Consider the following 27,268-nt stretch of genomic DNA (forward strand, 5'->3'; position numbering starts at 1 on the left):
CAAACCGGACATCGCTGTAAACGTGAAACTGGCGAAAAAACAGTAATGACAATTATAAGTACAGTACGTATGGCGCTGGTAAAGCATTTTTCCTTCTGTTTATAGCTGTTGACTTAATTAGCTAACTTACCTTTTTTAGTGTACATGTAGAGCTATCGTATATCTAGCTAGTGTACATGTAGATATTGCTAACTAGCGAGCTAGTTATTAAAGTAACTGGGTTATCAACAGCGACATCCTCCAGTAAATGACTAGCATTAGTTATGTTAGCTAGCTGTCATAGCCAAGTGTCTTATGTTATATCCTAGATGAGCGAGGTAGTTAGCTAGCTAGCTAGCTACTATTGTGGGTTACGCAGTTAGCTAGCTAGCTAGCCAGCTATCCAGCCTATCCAGGACAGTTTATCTGCGTAATGTGTGTGGGATTTGGAGGTAAAAAATCGTTTTAAATATCAAAATCCTTAAATATGAGTGATTACAATTAGATGTCATACAATAGTCAGCTAGCTAGGATGCTACCCACCAAAACAGTAGTCTGTCCTAAGATCTAGCTAGGTCTGGGTTTTATCAGTCTTAATACGAGCAAACAATTTAACTAACGTTAGCTATTTAACTGCTAACTAGCTAGTAATCCAGAAAGAGATGGTTCAGATGTATGAGATGTAAGATGTTCAGATGTAAGACCTATTTTTGTCACGCCCACCATTTAAAGCCGGTTAGTAAGATAAGGCGAATAAATAGCAGGAGTATATAAAGCTAGCTAACGGTTTTGCACTGCACTGCAGACAAGTAGAAAGCTAGCTAGCGTTAGTTGCTTTGGCTCATCACTTAATTGGCCTGCAGTGCACATTTGAACTTAACGCCTTTGCTTTGCTTTTGTTAGGTTAGGTAACAAGCTTTGTTGATTGCGTTTTAAAATGATTAGGATGTCTATTGTGGAGACCATCAACCTTACTTTTTAGGTCAGGCAGTGAGTTCAGATTTTTTTCATTTGTGTCCTGAGTAAACAGTTTTACTGTGATGAGTGCTCAATTTTGCTTCATATGTTTCATTTTTGACTTGACAGAACAGGAGCCTGGAATATAAAACTATTCTTTCATGTTTTCTCAGCGCTGATACAATATAATTGGGCGCAATAGTGACTTGATAAGCAAGTAATGAGAACACAGTTGATGTGTCTTACACCAAAAAAACATTTGACTGTGCACTCCTAAATTGTCTGGACTGGGAAACACCAGATTGCATTTTGCTTTGCATTTTGCTTTGCACTTTGTACTATTTTACCAAGCATTCTTATATTATTAAGTCCATATCATTATCTTGCATTACTGCACAGAAACGTGCTCTTTAGGGTTATAATAAGTGCTTAAGTACTCAGCTTCGTGGTTTCTGGCAGTTGCAGTAAGGGATCTGAAGGAGCCTCGGTAGTGCTTTGAAGCCACTACACAAGCTACAAACTTTATTCTGCAGGGTAATGGTTTTTTTTGCTTTACAGCAAAACAGTAGTGTACACCTTCTTTCTTTCAGGCCTGAGCTACGAAGATCTGCCTGCCTTTCACCTGCCTATCCCTCAGAATCATGTCCTGTCACTAAAGATGGGAGGCAGTGGATCCAAAGCTAAAGGAACCTGGCCTTTTACCAGCTCTGGGGCCAGTGGGGACTCTTCTAGTGAAGTCAGTAAGCATGCTTTAGCCAGACTTCGTGGCTCCAAAAATGCAACCCCTTTTATCTTTACAAGGAGGAGGTAAATATTTATCTCTTAAAAAAGTTAAATATGGTGGAAAGATTTGACTCATGCAGTTTATTCAAGAACTATATTCATGAAATGTGTGAGAATTGTTACTTTCAGAAATCATAGTAGGAGTTTGGAAATAAGATTGCTGCAGCTATTGTAGCACTCTTGGTAGAACAAGGTGTTGGCAACACCAAGGTCATGGGTTAGCCTAGTTTCCCAGGAAGTGCACATACTGTCATACTGATAAAAATGTGTAAGTTGCTTTGCATAAGAGCTTTTGCCAAATGGTCTAAATGTGAATTCCTTTGAACATTTTTCTTTTTCTCATGCATTTTCTGGTCAAGGATTAGCTCTTTAGTCCTTTTTAATAGCATGTGGTATTAATATAATTGACAATTGTATGTTGCAGAAAGGTCAGGCAGTATCATGCAGAAACATAATCTAGAGTTATACATTCAATATATTTTAAAAGTCATGTAAATAGCTAAGTTTTCCAAAGAAAACTGGATGTAGAACTACTTGCTGTTTAAATAGTGGCAACCATATGGATTACATATACCACTGTGTGCTTCCAGTTCCCTGTACTATGATGAAGATGGAGACCTGGCGCATGAGTTTTACGAGGAGACGGTAGTAACCAAAAATGGCCGAAAGAAGGCCAAGCTGAAAAGGATACAAAAAAACCTCATACCTCAGGTAACCATTGACATGAGGGTACAGCCCAAGGGCGCACACCAGGTGTTAAAGGCAAACAGGCTGTATCACCCATTTAATGCCCACCCACACCATTGCAAAACAAAAACCAAAAGGAAAAATCTAAGGCAAAACTCTCAAATTAGGCTGCCAAGTAAAAGTTGGTGTCTTACAAACCTAGATGCAAATTTAAGAGTAGCTCTCTGATGTGTGTATTAAAAGCCTACTCAGTTGACTAGAGGGATGTGTTTGCAATGCATCCATAATGAGTCAATTTTATTTAAAGGAGTGAAGTCATAGCCTGCAGGTGTTTGCAGAGGCACAAACCTCAAAACAAAGATGATCTTTTGTGTGATTTCTCACCATAGTTGATTTTGTTTAAAATGCTCTGAGTTCAGAAATAAAAACTTAAAAATGAGCTCAGTTAGGCTCTGAAAGAGCTTCTGGGACATACTCTATATCTATTCTGCCTGTTATGGGTGTGGTTATTGATCTTTTTTTAGCCACTGTGCTAAGCACAGAGAGGTGTTTGACAAATATGGAAATCTTAGAAGTACACTGCGCCAGTACAAACTCTCCATATGAGCTACTCTCATTTCTTTCTAAATCATATGTCTATATGCAGGTTGTCTGTTATTTAATAGAAGCTCTCCAGGCAATAAATAATTAAATAATTTAACTTAAACCATTGTGGCTGCCAATTACAAATACACTAAAATTATATCTTATGACCAAGTAGTTTTTGTCTTTTAATCTTTAAGAATAAGCTCATTGGATGTTTTTTCTTCAGGGAATTGTGAAATTGGATCATCCACGAATCCATGTGGATTTCCCAGTCATCCTTTGTGAAACGTAGACACAGACCTTGAGAGAATACAAGATGTTTCACCAACCAAACCTATCATCCTTCCAATACCATTTTACCTTCTTTGATGGGCTGCAACCACTCTGAACATCATTACCATTGTAGGTGTTCCTCTTGGAGGATGAGCCACATTGCCCTTGTGTGTCTGGGAGGACTTACTGCACCTCAGCAGGATTTGCCTAGAGGCAGCCTCTTGGTGCTGTAGAGTGGAATTTGAAAACTAGGGTGAATTGGAGTACTTCTTTTACACTTTGTTGTACTAATAGAGAGTAGACCTACATACTCCTGCCTTCTGTGATGTACAGATATTTAAGAGTCTTATGTTCTTAGAACATGTGAGTGAAGGATGTGGTATGGAAAATATTGGGACAGGATGTCCATCCTGCATGGTTGGACTGTCAACAAAGTATAGCATGTCTTTATTGTTGTATATAATTATTATACTGAAGTCTGCCTCTGTTGTATTTGAGCCCAGACCTGCACTAGTCATCATCTAATGTACAGTAAGTTATGATATACTTGAATAAAATGAAATGGATTACTAAGATAGCTAAGAAACTGGTATAATTTGTTTGTTGAGTTCACTAGCTGTGCTGCCAAACAGATAATTTTTGTGAAGGTATATTTTGAGAAATTCTCACAAATATTTCAAAGCACTGCACCAGTGCTCTGAATTGTCCAATGCTTTTGGTTTTGAAATGAAACAATAAGAACACTGTGGCAATGTGTTTCTCTAATTTCCGTGGCTTCACAGAAATTCACACACCGCATCAGCATTTAAGTCAACCTGCAATTCAATTTTATTGCAACATTGTAATGATACTTTTGGAATATGTTATGCTAATATACGTTATAATTAGACATCAAAATAAGCTTTATAATATATGTATTATATATTACAATTTTATAATAAATCAAAATTTACAATCTGGTTTATTGTTTTAAAAATTTAAATGAACTTTGTCTTTTAGATAATCCATAGTTCCAGCCCAACAATACATATTTAGGCTCTTTGTCATTAATAATCTCAGTAAAAACTTGGTATTTATGATTTATATTTATTACTACCTTGGCAGGCTGTTTCATGTTTGCAGTCTTTATCTTAGCAGGCTGAGCTGTGCTGTACCCGGCCTGTGGAATGTGGGCCTAGGTAAGGGTGGAAAGGGCTAGAGGTTACACTATTTGTTGCATTTCTAACCCCTGCTTTGAAGCTTGCCACTGGGAGGCCCATCCACCAGCTTCTGCTTTATTACTGTTGTAATAGATGCACTGTCAAAGGCAGGCAGACGCTCAACAGTACATTCCATTGGAAACAGCTGCACCAGCGTGAGCAAGCAGGGGGAGGGTTGCCTAAAGCAACTGGGCTGGGGCCCACGGCGGATACAGCGGGACCTCTTGGGGCACTGGAGACACTGGTTCCACCCACCTACATGTAGTGCAAACATGCCTGAACAGGATACCATGTCTGTGCACAATCACCGACACTGATAAGATGTGGACTGAATGAAGTGTGAATGTCAGGGGTGGCCAGATGATAATTATGAATATGGAAGGTCGCTGCTTTTTAAAGGTTACAATAAAATCCTCATCTGAGAGGAAGCTGTTTTAGCTTTGACAGTTATACTATTTAAGGCTTGTACTGAAAATGGGTTTCCACAATTACCATTATCTTTAGACCTAATCTAATCATAATCTGCTCAGAAACATGCTGGAAGAGCTGTTAAATAGTAGTGAAAATGTGTCTTCATAAATTCACATCAGGACTTCTCTTCCTTGGAAAATAGCTGACAGTTACAAATGATGTTGTCAGGCACCTCTTTGAAACTCTATTGACAGAGAGATAAAGGCATTGCAGATGATTAGCCTGTCCTCTCCGGACATGGAAGGATGGGTGGGTTTGCATTCATGGGGTGTGGGTAGCAGAGGGTGTGTGTGAGTTCAGTTCCTCTCACTTTGTTAGGGTTTCCTGGCCTGGCATGCTTGGGAGCAGCGGGGATGTAAAGCCACTACTCCAGAGTGAGTGGGAAGTGTTGGGAGGAAGGAAGCCTCTCTCACTCACACAGGCCACATACAGAAGCACTAGGGGAGTCAGCAGAATCAAGGAGAAATCGCATAACGGGATCTAGACAGGTCATTCTTGGCCCAGAGCAGGAGCAGTTCAGGCCAACAGTGATCTCATGTCCTACCTGTCATGTGCTCCCTTTAGGATTTCCGACTTCCACACCACACCCCCTGCCCCAAAGATCCCTCATTTGTAGGACAGTGAATAATCACACTTCACTCTGTAGGCTTACTCAAATTTCTGGTGTGCATCCACATCAGTTTAAGAAAATTATCTTAGTTTAATACAAACATTGTAAAAACTAATGTACATTAAAACAGTAACTTAAATGTAATGAACACAAAGCCAGTATGATTAATTTTTATGTAATATTTAATTTAATTGTGGGTTTATTGACAAATCTTGGTAATGACGTATGTTATTTGGTGTTTGCAATAGGTTCAGTGGGCAGGCTGTTATCTTATGTTCAGGAGTCAAAAAAGAAACCGTTCATCATGATGCTAAAGAGATCATCTTCCACGTGGATTCATTTCATTAGTTTATGCAGCATAAGTCCACGTGACGTTGTGAAAAGCACGCCCATTGAAAGTCTACTATAAATATAACGTTTATCTGGCCCCTCCCCATCCTGACAATCAATGGGACAGACGAAAGTAAACCTTACAGTACAGCACTACTATTAATAAAATACTTTCAAACAAAGGAAGTTACTTAAGAAAGAAATTACACTTCGAAATTTTTTTTTATTATTTGTTTTAGTGTTTTAAGACGTATTTTGAGTCACTCTTACTTCGGTGTCAAGGAGTTAGTGTTGTGCGCGGTCAGAGTGTGGTGTCTTAACTCCAGCTTTTAGATAACTGAAGGACATAGTTTATCCGGGAATGTTTTCTGATTTTGATGCTAGCGGTAAGTCTCTTTCTTTCGTCTTTTCTATGTAGGCTATAGATTTGGGTTTCTATGCATATTCTTGTTTTCAGTAATCTTTTTAAATCAAAATTTCACCCGTTCTGCGGGCTGTTAAATCGAAATGCGACGTTTCGTGAGCTATGAACATAAAAGATGTTTATTATTATTATTATTATTATTATTATTATTATTATCTGATATGTTATAACTATGTTGTTAAGAAATAACTTTTCTTAGAACAAAATAATAAAACTAAAACTTGACCCTTTCCGGTTATTTATGAACTTCGTTTCAATTTAAATAGGCATATCTGGATCATCGAATGAACAAAATTATCAGCTTTGGGAATGTAGAATTGTTAACCAGAATATATAACGGTTCCTATTATCTTTTGAACAGAAAGTCACAAAAGGAAGGCAGTTATTGTGAATTCATCACAAAAGCCATGGCTAACTGGTTCCTGTCTAAATGGAAAATCTGGGTACTGCTTCCACTAGTCTTGGACTATGTTGCTGTCGCCCAAAATGTGAAGTCCACAAGATGGCCTCTGTACCCTCAGAAGCCTTTGCTCTTAGCCTGGAATGCCCCCACAGAGGACTGCGGGCACCGCCATGGCATTCGATTTCAGCTGGATCAGTTCCAGATAGTGGCTTCAACCAATGAGGGTTTCACCAAACAGGACCTCACCATTTTCAATAAAGACCGCCTGGGCTTGTACCCATACTTTGCATTGGACGGCACCCCAGTTAATGGTGGCCTTCCCCAAATCGCCAGCCTTTCTCATCACCGTGAGAGGATGCCCATCGGCATTGAGAAATATATTCATGACCCAGCGGCACGGGGCCTCGCTATCATAGACTGGGAGGAATGGCGTCCTCTGTGGATCCGCAACTGGGACACCAAGAACATCTACAGGAACCAGTCACGTCTCTTGGTATCCAAGAAGAACCCGACCTGGGAGAACACCCAGGTGAGCAAAGTGGCCCAGCAGGAGTTTGAGATGTCGAGTCGCACTTTCATGCTGGAGACCCTGCGGCTGGCCAAGAGCCTGCGGCCCAACCAGCTGTGGGGCTTCTATCTTTTTCCTGACTGCTACAACCACAACTATCGCAACAGTTTGGACAGCTACACGGGCCGCTGTCCAGACCCAGAGGTGGCGCGGAACGACCAGCTGAAGTGGCTGTGGACGGAAAGCACAGGCCTCTTCCCATCCATCTACATTGGCTCGGTGCTCCGCTCCACGCCTTTCGCTCGCCAATTCGTCCGGAACAGGGTGAAGGAGGGAATGAGGGTGGCGTCACTGGGTGAGGGACCTGCACGTCCGGTTTTCGTGTACACCCGCCCCACGTATGCCAATGAGATGGAGCTGCTTACTGAGGTAAGGTTGCCAATGCCATTATATACTCTCACTCCTCATACACTTACAATGTATCATCACTACAAAGTGGTTTGAACTGAAGCCAGTACTGGCCTTCCAGTACTGTAAAAGCCTGATGTAGTAATTGTAGAAACTTTATATGATCCCAACAACAGAAATCCGTGGATAAAATATTTTGGGTAATTGTAACTGTTCTTGTGGGTTTACATCAGCATTTTACACTGAGTTTAGCTTGATCAGAACTAGAATATAAGCTCTTGATACACAAAGACTCCAGCATGACTTTTATTTACACTCGTGTTTCTTTGAATGGAGGTAAAATGTGCTTTTTGGAGTGTGGAGGTGCAACTTTGAAACTTTAACATGCATATTTCACTCTCAAATGGCAATATCCTCTTCTGTGAATTTTTCATATTCTAAATTGTTCCACTGGTCTTGAACCCCTTCACCCCTTATCTCCACCAACAGCCTTTTCCCTCTCAAATAATTGTGTGTGTGAGTGAGTGAGTGAGTGAGTGTGTGTGTGTGTGTGTGTGTGTGTGTGTGTGTGTGTGTGTGTGTGTGTGTGTGTGTGTGAGTGAGTGAGTGAGTGAGTGAGTGAGTGAGTGAGTGAGTGAGTGAGTGAGTGAGTATGTATGTATGTATGTATGTATGTATGTATGTATGTATGTATGTATGTATGAATGAGTGTGAGAGAGTGCCTACATTTGAGCATGCAGGAAGGGTGCTGGTCAAATCTTTCGTCACCTCCCACTCCTCTGGTTATTTCTTTACTAAAGTGAGAGTAGACATGCAAAATTGTCACCAACTAAAATAGTTTGTGTAACTTCTGAATATAATAAGAACTACCAAGCAAGGTCAATTAATGGAATAAAGACTTGTTAACGTGATTCTTTTATTGGTTCCTCTCTGCAGACTGACCTAGTGTCCACCATCGGAGAAAGTGTTGCACTGGGAGCTGCTGGCATCATACTCTGGGGAGATGCCAGTTACACCAGAAGCAACGTAAGCATTCACACATTAGCTCGTGATGTCGCAGCTCACACTCAAAACACAATGAAGTCAGTGATGATGAGTGAATTGGGAATATCAGTACAATCAATTCTTTCTGTCTTTCTCCTGCCACCTCCCACCTAGGCCAGCTGCTCCAGTCTTGACCAGTACCTGCGTGGCCCGCTGGGCCGATACCTCCTCAATGTGTCCACGGCAGCCGAGCAGTGTAGCCGCTCCGCATGCAGCGCCCAAGGCCGCTGCCTGCGCCGACGGCCCGACACGGACACGTACCTGCACCTCAACCCCCGGAGCTACACCATAGTGGCCCAGGAGAGCCAACTGGCTGTCAGGGGCCAAATGGGTGCAGAGGAGCTCAAGAGTATGAAGGAGGACTTTGTGTGCCAGTGCTTTAGTGGCTACCAGGGGGACAGCTGTGAGCTTCAGGACCCCCTGCAGCAGAAGGGGAGGGGAAACAGACGGCAGGCAGCGTTGTTGTTCTGCCTTTTGCCACTGCTGCTCACTGTATGAGGCTGAATAAGCTGAGCTCAGTGCATGACGGACACTCACATACTGCTGTAGAGATTTAAACACTTATGTTTTTATAACACTATACAGTGTGCTCTTGAAGCCACTTTGCTGTATCATTGCCTGCGCCTCTTTCACATGTGTTTTATGTGGTTGTTGTATTATAATATCAGTGCTACATCGTACGAATGTTATTTTGGAGCACTGTAGACAGAATGTGCAGTATGGAAGATATGTGCATTGAAATTTGCTATGCATTGTGAAATTCAGGTTTGATTGTGAATGCTAGTGTTCAAAGCAAAACTCTTAAGTTTAAATATGCACTTTTGTTTGTCACATTTATGGATCCACTAGGGACGCCATCATCAGCTGAAGGAAATTGAAGATATTGAGCATAATAACAGTATTTCTCTATAATTACAGATAGTGGTGCTCCTAAGTGATGCACTTTTATCTTTATGGGGTAGTGTAGAAATATTCTCTGATTCCGATTGAATGAGTGAAGCAGCATCTCACATGCCAAGACACGTTATATTTTTATATTTTATATGTTGCGTTTATATTTTGTGTTATATTTTATATTTTGTGTTGCTGTAAGGTGGTGAGACTATCACTAATTTACCAAAAGACTACTACTAAAGGAGTACTGTTGCTGTTTTTTAGGTTTACATTCTTAGTCTCTTGTTCTCTCTCTCGTACAAAACATGCTGTACTTTGGGATGCCCCGTGTTGGCCTTTTCTTTTGTTTCTGTGGAATATCTGGGGTGAACCAACTGCTGTCTGTTCAGGTCAAACCATGGCAAAATGAACATTTACAGTGTTAAATGTCTCCTTTTTGTTCTATTTAATAAATGTCTTTTTTAGGCACCTGGTAGACATTAGATGAAAGAGCAGTGATTATTTGTAACCAGTTTTCTCAAAAACAAATGGACAATAGTGGCAACTTCTGTTGACAATATTACCAGACTGGAACCACATGTACCAGTATTTATTTTTTAAGTACAAGTGCCGTCATAGGTTTAATATGGTATTAAACTGAGACGAATGAAGACATAAAAGAAGCTCTTACGAAACTGTAATACGTAGGTCTGTTTTACAAAGAACAAACATCTGTATGGCGCCAACCCACAATTACAGGGCTCCACATGCCAAGGAGCTATATTTGTGTCCGTTGGTAGATCTTATTGGGAATTTTTCTTTGGCTGTTGCAGTCAAAATGAGCCATACAAGGATCTGACCTGCATATGGCTGATGAATACGGTAACAGTGTTTGAATTCAAACTACAGCTGCCACAAGATGTTCTTTTAGTCTTTATAAATAGATGATTCAGATGAACATTTTAATGCCCACTTATAAAATAAAGATAATTAGGTTACAATATTAATTTAATATTTAACTCAACAATTTAGTGTTTCTGGAAGCCGGGCACACATATCACTGACAGATTAAAGCGGGTGATCTTAAAACAATTTAAGTCTCAATTAAACTTAATGGGTTTGTTGGGGAGGGAGGGGGGACGCCTCAATCCCAATTATTCGGAAATGTTTCACATGGGGAGCGTTTTCTGCTTTTGCTTCTCACAACTCCGCCCTCTCGCTACACTCCGCCCTGTTTGCGGTGGCTAGGGAGTTGTTCCTCTTTTCGAAGCAGTTTGGGAGTCACGAGTAAGCATGCTAAGCAACCGCGTCTAACGCATAGCCTAATCACCGCGTATTAAAATATAGGTAAGGCAGTTGTTTTCTATTAAACGCTTTGTTTGGTTTTGGATAAGAGATAGGAAAGAGCGGTTTTATTCTTTTAATACCTTCGGATAATTCGATAACCCTCGTATTTCTGAGCTGTATTCCCCTTAAAATATTTTTACGAAAATAACATAACCGGGAGGTCATGCGTTTACGTCTGGACGCACACGGACAGAATTGCACTGTATGGTACTAAAGTTAAAATGTTTTTGGAATTACACAAACTCTTTGCATTCAAGAGTTTACACTTTTTTGAATGGCATGCGTGTTGAATGACAGTATCTTCAAAGCTACTTAATTTTGCTGACAAGTTTAGGCTATTAACTTGACGTGGTTGTTCTTTTTACAACAGCAGCTGTAATCTATGACAACGAAATCTACGACCATTTGCTTTTAATGTCCTACAGCTGCTTCTAAAAGACTCTGAACATTGAAGTTTCGTTTTGAAATGAATACTTATCACCTTAATTTACATTTAAATGGTCACATCACATTTAACTGCAGATGTTCTTTCCATTTCTAAAATTTCACCGTGTGTCTCATTATTCCCAGGCAGGTATGGACACTGTTGGGCACTGGACATGCTCTCTGGTTTTCATTTTGACTTTCATGATATGTCCAGTCTTGGTCCAGCCAATCAAGTCTTTGCCTTTGGTCCCCTTCTTTACGGTGTGGAATGCTCCCACCGAGCGCTGTGGGACTCGCTATGGCATCGACCTCGATCTGAGCGTCTTTGACATCATCTATAACCAGAACCAGACCTTCGTTGGCAGTAACGTCACCATCTTCTATTCAGACCAGCTGGGCCTCTACCCGCACTACACTCAGCAGAATGAATCTGTGCACGGCGGTGTTCCTCAGAACTGCAGTCTGAGGGCTCACCTGTTACAGGCAGACTCTGACATCCGGAAAGCCATCCCGGAGCGGACCTTCCAAGGGCTGGCCGTTGTGGACTGGGAGAGTTGGCGGCCACTGTGGGAGCGGAACTGGGCCAGTAAGGAGGTGTACTGGCAAGGCTCACGGGAACTGGTTAGGGCCAAGCACCCTCACTGGCCACCAAAGCAGGTTGAGGCGCAGGCTATTAAAGACTTTGAGGGGGCAGCTCGGGCCTTCATGGAGGAGACCCTGCTGCTGGGCCGTGCCGAACGGCCGGGCGGACTGTGGGGCTTCTATGGCTTCCCTTGCTGCTACAACTACCAATACAAGAAGAATGAGACCTACACCGGAGAGTGCCCTCCTCTGGAAGTGAAGAGGAACAACAAGCTGACATGGCTATGGAATGCCAGTACAGCTCTATATCCTGACATTTACCTGGATCTGGGGCTTAGGGGTCGTGACCGAGAAATTCTGCTGTACACCCGACACCGCGTCCTAGAGGGTATGCGGGCAAGAGAGCAGGTCACCCTCAGCCCTCCATCTGTTATTCCGTATGCCCGGATTGTCTATACCTACACTCTGGAGTTTCTTTCGCAGGTCAGCAACCCTCCCAAAAACATGCAAATAATGTATTGTTAACACTAAAGTATTCATGCACAATTGCCATGAATTTAACCACTGAAGTGATGAGTTACCCCCTGCCCTTTGACTGATGTTTGCATTCTAGGATGATCTGGTTCATACCATCGGTGAGAGTGTTGCATTAGGAGCAGCAGGAGTGGTACTGTGGGGAGATTCACTCTACGCCCGGAGCAAGGTATTAGAGTATTAAAAAAGAGAACTCGTGCCTAATTGTATATGTATATATTTTTAAGTTCCATTTAGTTCTTGTCCCTAAGGTCCTCTTTGAAGCATATACTTTTATGATGTCATCAAAGAGTAAAAGTGGAGCAACCGTTCAAGGTGTCAGAGGACTGAAAGCGGATTTGGGACGCGCTTCGTCTAGCATCCCTTCACCTGTTTAAATCAGTTTTTGCAGTGTCGCTATAGTCACACATTCTTTTCTTTCATGCCTTTCTGATGTGTGAAATTATGCCTATACATCTGCCCAGCTTTTCTGTTTAACCTTAACATTGCAGGAAAAACGGGCAACACCAGATCGTGAGTCATTTGGTATAAACATTCACAAAGTGGTGAACAGGCTTTACTAGATTACCTAAAGCACATTATACATTAAAAACATTACTCAGTTATCATGTCATTTTGTTCACGTGAGTGAGTTTGCTTAAATGTATTCAGTTTTGAAGTATGATGTATAACAGAAAACACAAGTTTCAGTTATGGTAAACTGTCATAATGCAAAATCTACCAAAGCCTTATTGCCTGGCTTGTGTGTTTAATATCACAACGGTAAGTAGTGCTTTTTTTCCCCCCTCAATTTTAGAATTTTGACGTGACCCTCAAAACCATATTAATCTGGGAGAGGTTGCTCTCATGCTCTCTCTTTTTATAGCCACCTTTGGTTGGAACATCACAGGATTGCAGTGAAATGGGTAAAAGCCGCCAGTGTGGCGCATCAAGTGCTCATAGCACTTGTGAAAACATCCCACTGGGAAGCATTAAAGAAATGGGAGACCCTATGCCCGTGCACACCTAAATGGGCATGTGTCTACAAAGGGTGCAGGTGTGAGTAATGGGACACAGCCTCCTGTCCCTGTCTGTAAGGCAGACGCTTCTTTAATCTTCTCCTTCACTTTCCAGAGCACCTGTAAAGCCGTGAAGGACTACCTGGACACTACACTGGGCCAATACATCGTGAACGTGACCGAGGCGGCATTCCTCTGCAGCAAGGCCCTGTGCTCGTCTCGGGGCCGTTGCGCCAGGCGAGACCCAGGGTCAGTGGCCTACCTACATCTAGACCCAACCTTGTGGGTCATCATTCCCAGAGCGGAGCTTCCAGGCGGGCCCACCGAAGGCCCGTCCTATGTAGTGCAGAGGAGGGCGAGGAGTGGTATGGGGAAGAGGAGTTCTTTCACAGGGCCATTTAAGTGCCAATGTTTCCCAGGCTGGAAGGGGGATCACTGTGAGAATCCAATACCTTTTAACAATTCAACCTGAATAAGGGTCCTAGGGTTATTAACAGCCAAATTTCTGGCTTTTATAAACTGGAAGTGTTTTCATCTGGGTAATGACCCAATGCCAAAATCTGATCATTTGCGTATGGAAAGACATGGATAGCTTGCCCTTAAGCAAAGCTACGCTAGGCTATTTGAACTTGAGGGTTCTGACTGTATTTTAAAAAGAAAACAAAAGGCAGTTGACATGTTTTTCAGTTACAAAAGGCCATTTGAAGATGGTACTTCTTACCTTTTTATTGTTATGGCATATAGCAGCTCAAAAATGAATTCATCCCACTATGCTTAGAACTGTATAGCCTCATGAAGGCCTGTTGTATACAGGGGTTGGCTCACACAGTCATCTTCAAGATGCAGTAAGAAATTCTTTATAATGAAATTCATAGCCATAACAAAAATGCACCTTTTAAAATAAATAAAAAATACTGAGGCACAAGAAGCATGTCAATGTCAAGTGACCTGTAGAAATGAATAGTAATTTCTAACGGTGAAGTGTGACAGTCACATTTTTAGCATGCTTGTTTTTTAATTTAAAAATAAATTGATTTTATATAATCAACATTTTATGTAATCTAGAAATGCTGTTCTAATTAAACTGCCCATTTGTTTGTGGCTTTCAGATTTGTAGTAGGTTCTTTTGTTACCCTTCTTTTGTTACCCTTTTTTTTAGTTTATTTTTTAAAATGATTTTCCTATTTTGTTACTATTATAGTTTGCTTTCAGAATGTACACAGCTGTTGTCGTCGTCGTCGTCGTCGTCACCCCAGCCCCCGGCCCCTTCAGGGTTTTCCCTGTATTTCATCTACCACAGGTCCATAGGCGTATACCCCTTGCATCGCCGCTAGATGGCGCTAAATGTATAGCAAAACAATTTTGTTGGCGTTCTTTCTTTACTGCCATTTTAATTTTGGCAATCTATTATATTCAGTAAGGCTCAGCCAGTAGTTTTACTGTTGGGCATCGTTAGAGAGCAGTGACCGGGGGACTATGGCAGAGTGTAGACTGATCTGGACTGAAAAAAAGACTCTATATATATATATATTATATAAATAATATCCTAGAGTTTCTCAAAGGTCAGATTTCACTCTACATAAGAGACTTCACAAGTTATAGGAATCAAACCGATGACTGAGGTCCAATACTAGGATCACTTGCATGAAAAATGTTTTTGGCTCTTATGTTGCAATAAATTGACCCAGAGGACCCTAAAGGACTTATCATACATTAGCAGTATAACCGCTGTTTAAATGTATCTATTTGTAATTGTCTGGGTGCATTAGGTATTTATGCTTATCTTCAGCTGTGGTGTACATCTGCATGTACTAAAATTTTCATTGCAAGTATGGTGAAAAACATCACTTGCATGTTAATATGGGGGGAGGGGGCTAGCCCCCTTTCTGTCTATCTGGTACAATGCTATAAAAATCTAATTTTGGCATAAACTAATTTGTATGTAGATCTTAATACCAGCTGAAGCCTTCAGAGGCTCTAGGCTGGAGGTGTTGAACTGTTGTGCTTTCTTGGTTTCTAACAGCTGTCAGCTTTTTCCACCCAATCATTGTACTGAATTAGTGAGTGAGGTTATGCAATTGTTTGGTACAGTTCCTACTTACTTGGCTCTTAACTGCTTTCTGATCTGGCTCAAAGCTCAAAGGAAGCCTTGATTTCCAGACCATTGTGTCCACTGGATCTGTTACCATTCAGAGTGTACGGACAGTTTGAACAGAAGTCTTACTTCTGTCACATTTATCACTGAGATGCATTCTCTCCAGTGTACAACTTGCCACAGAAATGTCAGAGCCTTGTGCCCCTAGACATTGAAACTGGTCTAGAGATTTAAGATCAAGAGCAACAAACATATCTGGACTTTTTGCCTGTGCTTTCACAACCTTCCTGATAAGCCTGACTGTATATTTCAGCAAATGGGACTTCTGTAAGAAAGGTGGGGTGCCCTGGAATATGTCATCTGGTTTCTTGAGCAGTTAGGGACTGATTCACTGCAATGTATATGCATTGAGGAAGCTATAAATTGACCTAGATATGTTATCAGCTAGAAATACACTAGAATATTTAGATACATGCCTAGGGGACCATATGTGTTGGAGCAAGGAAAACATTAAAATGTGTTGAGAGTGAGCTCCCCTGTACTGAACTACGACCTCTGTCACAATTTTTATTCAGCTGTGTAAACACCACCTAGGCCCTAAGGCAGTGACCATCGATCCTTCTCTTATAGATTGCTCCCTACATACTTCCAACCCCACTCCACCGCACCTAATTGAATGAATCGCTAGCCACCTACCTAGTGTTGGGATGGGACATTCTCTTTTGATGGGCCTAGTGTGTAATAGCAAAGTCACCCAGAAGATGTAACCAAACATGGCTGAGATGCTGTGACCACGATATAGGTCAAGTTAAACTGCTGTTCAGCTGATATCGCCAAAGGTTTGAATGAATGCGTTACATACATCAAAGGCAAATCTGTTCATAGACAGGAAATTAGGCCATTTTCTAAGCAGTTTCTAAGCATGGTGATGTTTGCCAGTAAGTAAAAAATATCCAGGTAGAATCGCATTATGTTTAAAATGGCCATTTCAATAACAGAATAAAATGAAACATAAATAGTATTTTGGCGACTCTGCGTGATGATTGTGAGAAGATCCTCATTCTCATTCCCGGAGATAAGGTAAACGAAGGCCATTAAATTCCGTCTCACTTCCATACCCTAAGAACCGATTGGATTGACCCAAAGAGGCACGCCTGCTGCGATAAGCGGGTGTGGATGCTGATAATGGACGGGTGTTGCCTGTTTTCCATTTCCTCTCCCCCCACACCTTCTTTATCTGCTTCCAACCTGGAACGCCACTCCCAAGACAACTGTCCGAGAGGCACGATCCCTTTTGGCTGCTGCCGTGTCCGTCCTCCTGCCCCACCTCCCCCACTAGTTTGGCCTTCCTCCCCAGGCACTGCATGCAGCTGTTCGCAGCTGTCTCAGCCCCTCTGGTGATGTGACCTCTGTGCCATAACCCAACCCCACCCCCCTAGCTAGCTCCCGGCTTTTTAGAAAGGCTTCGTTATGCGTGTGCCATGTGCCCTTGGAGAGAGTGAGAGCTGAAGGCGTTGGTGCGCTGGCCGCTGATTGCACCTATGCACGAAGGCTTTCAGTCCTGTAGTAGTGCTGAGTGTAAGTTTCCACTCTGTCCTCTGATTATGAGCCTTTCAGATGGAGACCTTTTTGGGGGTGGGGGGGTGGATTTGAAGTGTGAAAAGTCTCCACTGAAACACCCCCACACACACACCCTTTCCAGCCTACGGACTGGTTAGACTAGATGGGTCCATGGCATATGCATCATCATGCTCTAGGTACCAGTAAATGGTTACTGCAAAAAGACTTACAGTATGTGGTCTTGGCCAGAGTATGCCACTGATATATTTGAGTGAATAACTTAAATTGCATCATTGTTTAAGATGTATTAATAAGCATAGCTTTACACTGTTCAAAGTTAATGCTCTTCTCATCTCCTGATTAAGAATTGGCATATCTGTAGTGTATCCACTGTAGTATAAGTATCAATATTGCCTTGCACATTCTAGTATAAGAATGTCCCAGTTCAGGATGCCAGTATGACAAACTACTCTCCATATTACTAGTCATTTCACATCAATATCTAGAGTGAATTTGTACTTATTACAACTCATATATTTCATTTGCCCTCCACAAATCATTGAGCTAATTAGCATGTTTTATGACTCAAAATATATTGAAGCTTGACTGGTATTTGAAAAGTTTTTTTGTGGGTGGGTGTATGAGTGTGTGTTCTCATTCCTCCTGGGGTTTGCTATCTACACTCTAATGTGGTATTGGTAGCGATACTTGACTTGTAACTGGAAGGTTGTGGGTTCAAGCCCAATGCCTTCCAAGGTGCCACTGTTGGACCCCTGAGCAAGGGCCTTAACCCTCAATTGCTCAAGTTGTACTCTGTCATAGTTGTAAGTTGCTTTGGATAGAAATGTCAGCTAACTGTGGTCTTTTTGATGAGAAGTGACCTGACACAGTGTCACATGTACCTCATACTGTCAAGGACAGCTCTGACTGCACCACCTCTCATATCTAAACCCTATTTAGATTTAGAAAAAGACAGCCACACACGTGCAGACCTCCTGGAAAACTCCTTACAAAAGACATAGTCTGACTGCTGGTCATCCAGGAGAAAAATTACTTTGACCAATCAATCACCATCAGGAGGCCTCTCTGCTCTGTGCAGACCAATCAATGGCTCACAAAGGACCATATCCTTTCAGCAACACCCAATCAATTGCTCTTAAAAGGTGTCTGGTCTTGCATTGTTAGATGGAAAGGCACATAGCCTTGTTCACAGGGGTATCTTATACATACATGCATAGATGTAACTTGACATCAATTACCTCAACGTGGATAATCAAGCAATGACATGTTATTGACAGATTTCACATTAACAATTAATTAATATGCAAAAACACAAATTCATTGGCTGTAAACATAAACACCCACTCCCCTTGCAATAGCATTCACAGGTATTCCATTTCAGATTCAATTGTTGTTGTTGTTGTTGTTGTTATTGTTTCTGTTATAATTAATTTAAATGAGATTTCTTCAGCATGTGCTCATAACCAAGTTCAGAATTATTTTTAAAATCTCACACCGTTTATTCATTTTGAATAAACATTTTCTCTCCTTGCACTAATCTGGCTAATAAATTGGATAGCGGGGAAGAACTGTGTTCGCTATCATCACCGAGCCGCTTCAGTGCCCGTTGGGCTGCCTCTGCACCGAATAGAAGTGACACGGCGGTCACTTAGATGTGGGCGAATGCTGATTGCACTTGCAAGAGAAGCAGATGAAACTGCCCTTTTTTTATAATGGATTATAATTTATCTGTATAAAGGAGTGGGTAGTGAGAGTGTCCAATCAGCCCACGGTGACACGGTTACTAAAAAGCTATATGCTGGCCAATTTGAGCATGAGGGAAGCTTTTAACCAGATGCCTCAATATTTGAAGATTATTTTTACTTTATTATTATTATTTGCATTATTATTTGCATTTCTATTTTTTTGTTATTTATACTGGAGTCATTTGTTTGTATGGTTCTTGGTTATTTATCTGGAAATTGCTGCTTCTGATGTTAAGCTTCAACCAAGACATCTGCTTCTTGTATTTAATGACCTGGAATGAAGTGTGAAAAATTGGAGGAGAGAAAGACAAGCTTGCATTAACGTGACAGTGAAAGCAGGAGATGTTCTGATTTCTCTGGTCATTTCATGCCATAGTGCTTGAGGTGGTTGAGTAGACTCAGCTGCCTGGATGTGTCGTTCAGACCTAGAGCAAACTCATACCACACAGAGAACTGCACACACATGTACATGCCATTAGAGCATATGAGATTAGAGGGCTTCTCATTTCTTTGTTTGCATATTTCTCAGAGCATCGTCTTGTTATTCTTTTAGTCAAGCAGTGACTTCTCTCCACTCTTATCATTTTCCTTAATTTCATTCTGGGAGATTCAGCCTTTTCTGCTAATGAAAATAAATCTTTCAACATTCAGCTCTTCTGTTCAGTTTAGAAGAACTATGAGCAAACTTTAAATGTCTGTATTTCTTTCTTTCTATCTAGTATTCACTATCTCCATTTATTATAATGTAAGGTATTTTTACTTAAAAAGGAGCCACCCAAAATTTCTTTTTCTTTCTTTTTCAGAGTGCATATCATTTTTCCAGCCTGACACTAATACAGGCCCTCCCTCTCTCTCACACATACAGATACACACACAAACATGCACATACAGTGAGTATATTAAAAATCTCGTAGCTGGGTTTCAGCAGAAATGTCAGGGTATGTTGTAACCTTTACTCAAGCACATTATCTGCCTCAATAGTGGGATGGGCTAGGATTGGGGGCGGGGACGACATAACGGGATTTGAAAGGTTTTCATTGGAGGTTGGCCCTGGGGCTATTTTCCCTTCACAGGTCCGAGACACTAATACTCTGTGACTCCACCCACCCCCCACACACACACACACACACACACACACACACACACACACACACACACACACACACACACACACACACACACACACACACACACACATTTACATTACCTTCAAAATAAGCATTCAAGACCTGAATTTCTACATAGGGGACTTAATAGGTGCTTTTTGAAAAATGGGCCCCCACTAGGTCTGGAAAATGTGTCCATTTTTCCATAAATCTGTTTGTAAAAGTTTTTCATGGTATTGAGAACATGGGCTCAAAGGTATAGGTTACTGAGAAGTAAAATTACATCAGAGAGGATTTAGATGTCAAGAGAGAAAGGAGAGGAGGTCTATATTGTTACTGACAGAGAAAGCCAGAGAAAGCTTTAACATCATCAGTCTACGTTACAACACTTCTGCTCAAGTCTCCTTTGTGATGAAGTCTCATTACAATGAAGTTCCCTTTAGCTATTTGTCTGAAAATTGTCAAAAGAAAGAGTCTTTTGTAAAAAGTCAACTGAGAGACACGAAACAGAAAAATGTTTAGTTAAAACTGTAATAACTGGCTCGAGACTTTTTTTTTAAATTTAGCTTTTAGCTATTTCCTTTATGAACTTAAATATTAAATGGTACATGTTGGGGAAAACAAACTTATGGACTTATTATAAATGTATAAAACAATTCCATAAAAGAAAAAAAACAACAACACCATGTGGTTTCAGTGTTAATCAGGGTGTTAAGGTGTTAATAAGGTGTTATTACAGTGTTAAGGTGTTATTAATATGCTATTAAGGTATTAAGATGTAATTAAGGTGTTATTAAGGTATTATTAAGGTGTTAAGGTGTTATTTATGTGTAATTAATATGTAATTATGGTGTTAAGGTGTTATTAAGGTATTGAGTTGATATAGTGTTATTAAGGTGTTATTAAGGTATTAAGGTGTTTTGAATATTACATTTCAGTTCAAAATGATGACAGTATCAATTAAAATCCAAATTAACCAGCAGTGGTCTCCATTTAGACAGAGAGATGGAGACAAACTTATTTTTAATATGGCTGAGAAAACAGAACATTGTGAGGTAACAAACAGCTGAATTTTTCATAAAAACAGCTTCTTCATAAAAAACAGCTTGTAATACAGGGTGTCTCTATTCCCAATTTAGTGGAGCACATGCCTCAGTAAAATGTTTCCATGCCTCACTATAATCATGTGGGTAAAAAGTTGAAATAAAAGCCTTAATAACTTCTATTTTAACCTGGATTGTTGAGCAGAACTACGCAACACAAACATTAGCACTCTGCTTCACTACAGGTACTACATTTTCCATAAGGTAATAACACAGTATAATAACCATGCAGTAACACATGGAAATAAGGCATTTTAATCTTAAGCAGCCTTCCAAGGAGACCATAGCAATCATCTTAAAATTGTGTGTGGCTCTCTTAATATGTCGCGTGCTGCTATGAATGTGTTACAAGTAAACCCTTTAGCTAAAATTGTGGCTATTAACAATGTTAGTAAACCATTAAACCAGCTTTTATAATAGGCCTTCTTGTTCTGACATAAACACCACTCTGTGCTAGCATTCATTAATGACTATAAAACAAATATATAATAACTAACAATCATTATCAACCTATCAGTTAATGAGGACGTTTTTATTTTTTAGAGCTTGTTACTGTAAAGTATTATCTTCCTGGCATTGCTATTAGGCTATACCTAGCTAGACAAATGTTATATAAAGAGAGAGAATGTCATATTGAGGGTAATATGTCTTTCAGTGGACACTTTGATCAAATTGAATTAGTGAAAGGAGGAGCAGAGGGCGAATGTTTCTAGAAATGCTGATGAACCTACATGTCATATTTGGGATGTCTCAAGCTACTTTCATTATGTGTAGTGAAGTACTGGAGCACTGTGCTTAGTAGAAATGCAATACTGTCCATGGCACTGGAGTTACAGACACAATGTGTTTGGAGGATTACGTTTTCACAGAAAATCTCAAATAATTCATTTTGGTTTCAGTGTAATCCAACACTTTAGGGGCTATTCATGTAGGCCATCGTATCAATGAAACACTTAGAACAATATGTAAATGGTAGCAGGTTAAAGTTGGAAGCTATAATTTGTTTCTGTTGCTATCTCTGGGTTGCTGTAGCAAACTGTCAAGTTTAAAGATCACTTTAACCTTATATGTGCATATTATCCTATAAATTGTCAGGATAATTGAGAAGCGCACCATGTTTACACACCAAGGTAGCAGTCTGAACTGAAGCCATGTCATGGGGTAAATTCTGCATCTGAACACCCCATGTACCATTTCTTAATTTGTTGCTTTTATAACATCCTTTTGGAATACTGTGCAAATTTGTGCATTAGAGGTTTCATGAAGTGGAGTAAACCAGTGTAGATCATTTCAAATCTTTGGTGCAGCCTCACCGAGCAGAATGATTACACTGTTCGGCATGACTGTCACCGCTTCCCTTAGACAACACAAAGCGCAGACATTAGAAATGCAGTATTAAAAACAGCACAATGCAGACATCAGAAAAATAGCAACCTGCATGTGTATTCATGACCTAGTCATCACTTAGATGTCAAATATGACTCAGTTACTTTTCAAAACTCAATTGCCTGTCATATATAACTGAGTAACCTTTAAAACTTAAACTTCTACGGTTTTTCAGGACTGCTTTAGAATAGATCAGCATTCTCAAATGCAGTAGTGCATGCATGATTATTTGATCTTTTAGAACTTGAGAAATTCATCTTTCCTGAAGAATTCACTATAAATTCTAGATACTACAACTACCAAAATGCTTTGCTACATTGTGCTACAACATAGGTTCTACCTTGGGAGATGTACCAAAGCCTCAGGTTATTGGAACCCAATGCATCTGTACAGTGAGCTACTGTGCAACCAGGACACTGCTGTCTGCATTTTTCTGATACCATGTTTTTGACTCCAAGTCAAATTTGCAGAGCAGAGAGCTAATTCAAGAACTAAATGAAGCACCGATATACTGCTATATCTGTTTATTTTTCTTGCATCATGAAAAAGGCACAGATTTTCCTGTTTAAAGACTGGTGAAGTCCTCCTGAAACATGGATACCTACAGTGCATTATTTATAGTCTTATGGTCCACATAGTCAGTGCTGCCTTGTCATGCAAGCTTTGCTGAAATGGCCTCCCTTGGTTTCTCCTCCAGGTGCTGTCTCCTCCAGCACCTGCTGAGACATTTCTGTCTGCAGTCCTGTCTGCTCCTCCCTCCTTCTTTATCACTCCCTTCTTGGAGGCAACTCATGTGCGTCCAACCCTTTCGTATAGAGGGAAGAAGGCCGCTTCAATCTGGCAACCCATCTTTTATTGCCAGTTCATAATTGAGATGGTTTTTCTGAACAGGTGAAGTCTGCCAAGCGCAACTAATGGGATATCTCTCTATCTCTGTCTCTTCTCTTTTTCTGTCTTCCTCTTTACTGAGAATCCTCTGCCATTTATTTTATTATAGGAAAAAGTCAATTAATGAAGATCACTAAGTAAAGAACGATTCATGTATATTAGACTGCAGGATTTCCTAGTATGCTGGCCTGAAGATTCTCATTCAGTTGGTCTGGTCAACCATGCTGAGTGTTTTTCTTTAGTCCCTGATCAAGATAAGGCATATTCATCAAGTCAAGGTGTAAGACTTCTAAGTTGTATCATTACTGAAAGCCATTGGCTATCAATATTATTAAATATTTTGACACTGAGGAGGCCAGGTTTTGAAAATCAGTATAACCTAATTGTTATTTAAATTAGTCACCACCTAGTAGTACCTTCTTTTTTCATGTATGCAGGTTGATGACAATGGCTTGGCCCTACATGAAAATAATGAGATAATTACAAGTTACGTCTACCCATATGTAGAGAAGTAGTTATTCTAATAACCCTTAGAACTCTCCTTATTATCTTTACACATATAAGGAAGATAAATTAGGTTTACTGTGGCATATTTGTTTTGGATACCGTAGTCTTAACCCATGTAAAGTGCAGCAATGGTGCAACTGCAATTTCCAGAACATTTCCAGAAATCTGGTATGAGCTGGTATGTGGCATTGCACCACTTATCAGGAAAGAAGATGAATTATCTAAAATTAGCACTTGTAATATAAAACGTCATCTTTACAGTTTTTGTAACACTGCAAATAAGTAACCAAGCCAAGCATCTCGTAAAAGAGCACTGAGTGTGAAAAAATAATGTTGCTGAATTCTGCTGACAGGGTCTAAGAAGAAAAATGTTTTGATAGTCAGAGGATTGAATTATGTTCATTTTTAATCTGCATAGGTTTAGTCTTAGGCTAAGGCTGTATCCTAATCTCATCATCCTGTGTTTTAGTGAGTGAGAAGGAGCAAGATTGAGCCTAAAGTGCTTCACTGGCTCAAGGTCATTCCATCAGGCTCGCACTCGGCTCAAAGCCAATCTCCTTCTCTCTCTTTTCTGTGCTGCCTTGTCTTTTGTGTCTCTCTACGTTTTGTCTTTGCCCTTTCATTCATTTTTTCCCCTCCAGTTTCACATCATTTTTTGCTCGTCTTGTGCTTGTCCTTCGCCCTCCCTCGCTGTCTCTGCCCAGCAGACAGCGTGTAAGTGCTCTAACTTGGATGAGTCCGCAGGAGGCTCGACGATTGGCTGCGCTTGGTGGCGGTGTTCACAATCGATTATGGCGCGCCGTCCTCCGGCTAACAGCTTCTCTGCGTGGTACACTTTCCTTTCATGGCCCCGAACGCTGCCCGTGCAAATCCCTAACCCTTCTGCCCTCTGCCTCCCCTTCCAACTCTCACCATTCTTTTTCATGGTGTTTGTCTCATCCTCTTTTCATAGCTTTCTAGTCTTCTCCATTGTAGCTGGATTGATCCTCTGCTGTCCCGTTTTCATACGGCAACCTGTTAACTCTTCTCTTCTCTTCTCTGTTCTGTAGCTTTGCACATTGTTTTTACTTTCTTTTTTCATTCATTTTAGATCCCCTGTGAACTACTGAAGTAGGCTTAAACAATGTATATAATAACGATGATAGCTAAGGTATCTTAAAGTGGAGAAAAGTCATGTATGCATATCTGAAAGAAGATACCTCTGTGTGTGTGTGTGTGTGTGTGTGTGTGTGTGTGTGTGTGTGTGTGTTTGCACACATACATTTGTGTTCATAGCAAAGGCTGGAACTACAGTAGCGCAAGCACACACCCACCTACACACCCAATGAAACCCTCTACAGGTTAATGTGGTGTGACTAAAGATAAGGATCGAAGAATAAATACACTGCCTATAGCTCGTCTTGCACTTGGCTAATTTCCCCGCTGATAAATTACCGCTCATCCATTGGCCTCCAATAACACCCTTTCCCTGTCTCCCAGCCACACTCTGCTGACAAAGGGACTCGTGTCCTTCTGCATTTAAGTAACAGAGAAACATTATGAGAATAATACTGCTTTATTGTGCAAAATGTGCAGTACACCTCTTCCCTTTCTCCAGTGTCCTGCCCCTTTTGTGCGAGTCCTTGTGTGTGTTCCATCTTGTTTGGGTCAACGTGGAGTGAGGAGTATTGCCCATAGAGAATGATTTCTTGTTCTTTCGGTTCGCTGTGGTATTTTTATTACTGAAAGGCACTGAACCGTCCCCAGTGAAACTGACAGAAGGCGACACTTCCTTGTGCCCTGACAGAGCTCTTTCTCTCTCTTTCTTTCTCTCTCTCTCTCTTATGCTCTCTTGCTCTCTTTCTCTCTTTGGCTCACTCGCTCTCATACTCTCTTTTTCTCTCTCTTTCTCTCTCTCTACCCCAGCGTCTCTTTTTGTATCTCTCACTTTTTCAATGTCTGTTTGTTTCTCTCAGAAAAAAAAATAATATCACCATGTGTACTTTTGGAAAGTGTGTCTGCCTGTGTCACGCATTTTTGAAGTCATAGTGTCTTAATGTGAGTGCACATTGCATGTCCCCCTCAAATGCACTCATTCTCTCTCTCTTCCTTTGTCTTTCTCTTATTCTGTCTCTCCCTTCTCACTCCCTCCCTCCCTCTTTCCCTCTTTTTCCCTCACCCTGCTTCTCTCTCCTGCAATCATCTGCTCATCATAATGATTACGGGGCTCTCCAGCCATCTCAGAATGTCCTGATGTATTTTCTGGCCGCATATCAAAGCGCTGCAAAAAGAAAAAAAATCACGCTTTCGTAACTGGCCTGAACAACGTGCCACACACGCCATTTAATGTGGTCTCCCATCTTGGCACATTTTAGCCATATCCTGACGCCACCAGTTATCGCGCCCGAGCCTTACACGCTGTAGTGTAGCCTGTCAAAGCCAGACAGCAAACACAGAGAGACATAGAGAAGGCTAGTGAGATGTCTTAGGGGGCTTTGGGATGGCAAACAAACGGAGATGGGGTTTGTTCTTCAAGGAGCACATTATCATCCTTTTCCCCATCTGCTAACGCCACATGCCTGGCTAATACAGACACACGTGGACAAGGTCGTTGGCTTTAGTCATTGTCGCCGTGCGAGAAAATGCAGGAAACCAAATGGGTCTTCGAAAGCTCAGCTTTCACTGACTATGTTAAAAAGCCTGCATGGTTGGGGCCCATTGAAACAGGGCATACCTGCAGAACAAAGGTGATGAGATTTACCTCCATCAGAGCATGTTTTGTACTTTTTCCTTCTCATGCCTTAACATAGCCAGCATAAATGAAATGCTGTGTATGGTGTAGCTGCTTCCTGCCAGTACGTTTAGATCACAGTTGTATTCTTGTTTGTTTTATTGTTAGTATGCACAATGTTCTACGGTTAAGATATACAGGCCTTATTCCTGTTGATTTGTAAAGCATTCAGCTGCATGCCAGAAAATCTATAGGATCATTAGGCACTACATAGCATGACATTTTGTACAGTAAGTAGGTTTTTTTTTAAATCACCCTAGGGCCATGGGCTCATAGGCTAGGGCTTAAGGCATAGGGCATAGAGAATAGTACTTAGAGGATAGGGCTTAGGGAGCTGACCGAGACAAAATGTTGACTGGGAGCTGTGAAATTCTGTGCGATCACGATTTCTGACTGTAGAATGACTTTAATTACAGCATGCCAACACAGAAACAGTCCTCCTTTATGCAGCGAGCACTGGCTACATCCATTCTGGACACACATATTTGGATTCATTAGATGAGAGTTTTTTGAGTTATGGCAGATTGTAGCAGGCAGAGAAGGACCTCATAACCTTGCCCATCACTTTGAACCAATAACACGTGCTCTCTCTTTCTCTTTCTCGCCCTCTCAATTAGCAGTGAGAGAGGCAGACGTCTGTGTAGTAGCACATGAAAGGAGGACAGC

At 41.0% G+C, this 27,268-nt stretch overlaps 3 protein-coding genes across 10 annotated transcripts in view; all 3 read left to right on the forward strand.

The window, feature by feature from the left end:
* Nucleotides 1-3,837, forward strand: LOC145643255 (tumor suppressor candidate 2-like). 2 transcript variants are annotated; one of them, XM_081708968.1, is made up of 4 exons: nt 1-78; nt 1,527-1,743; nt 2,310-2,430; nt 3,218-3,837. In XM_081708968.1, the coding sequence occupies exons 2-4, from the start codon at nt 1,595-1,597 to the stop codon at nt 3,281-3,283; spliced, it is 336 nt and encodes a 111-aa protein (XP_081565094.1). In that variant the 5' UTR covers nt 1-78; nt 1,527-1,594; the 3' UTR covers nt 3,284-3,837. The 2 variants fall into 2 exon arrangements, with proteins under 2 accessions (XP_081565094.1, XP_081565093.1); XM_081708967.1 differs by having other exon boundaries at nt 1-63.
* Nucleotides 3,838-5,866: 2,029 nt separating this feature from the next.
* On the forward strand, nt 5,867-10,032 carry LOC113571567 (hyaluronidase 2a). Of its 2 annotated transcripts, none has more exons than XM_081708966.1 (4): nt 5,867-6,260; nt 6,565-7,638; nt 8,554-8,643; nt 8,776-10,032. In XM_081708966.1, exons 1-4 carry the CDS (start codon nt 6,252-6,254, stop codon nt 9,157-9,159), a joined length of 1,557 nt encoding a protein of 518 aa, XP_081565092.1. In that variant the 5' UTR covers nt 5,867-6,251; the 3' UTR covers nt 9,160-10,032. The 2 variants fall into 2 exon arrangements, with proteins under 2 accessions (XP_081565092.1, XP_026856375.2); XM_027000574.3 differs by having other exon boundaries at nt 5,895-6,260; nt 6,660-7,638.
* Nucleotides 10,033-10,774: 742 nt separating this feature from the next.
* LOC113571631 (hyaluronidase 1) overlaps nt 10,775-27,268 on the forward strand; it is a 38,088-nt gene continuing 21,594 nt past the window's right edge. For 2 of the 6 annotated variants that reach the window (XM_081708969.1, XM_081708970.1), the window contains exons 1-4: nt 10,896-11,083; nt 11,452-12,372; nt 12,503-12,592; nt 13,537-13,670. In XM_081708969.1, the coding sequence (XP_081565095.1) occupies nt 11,045-11,083; nt 11,452-12,372; nt 12,503-12,592; nt 13,537-13,670 (1,184 nt within the window). In that variant the 5' untranslated portion in view covers nt 10,896-11,044. The other 4 variants (XM_027000680.3, XM_027000682.3, XM_027000678.3 and 1 more) reach the window with 4 other exon arrangements.

The sequence above is a fragment of the Electrophorus electricus genome, unplaced genomic scaffold (genome assembly GCF_041902795.1).
Source record: "Electrophorus electricus isolate QZ-2024a unplaced genomic scaffold, ASM4190279v1 Scaffold223, whole genome shotgun sequence".
Classification (NCBI taxonomy): domain Eukaryota; kingdom Metazoa; phylum Chordata; class Actinopteri; order Gymnotiformes; family Gymnotidae; genus Electrophorus; species Electrophorus electricus.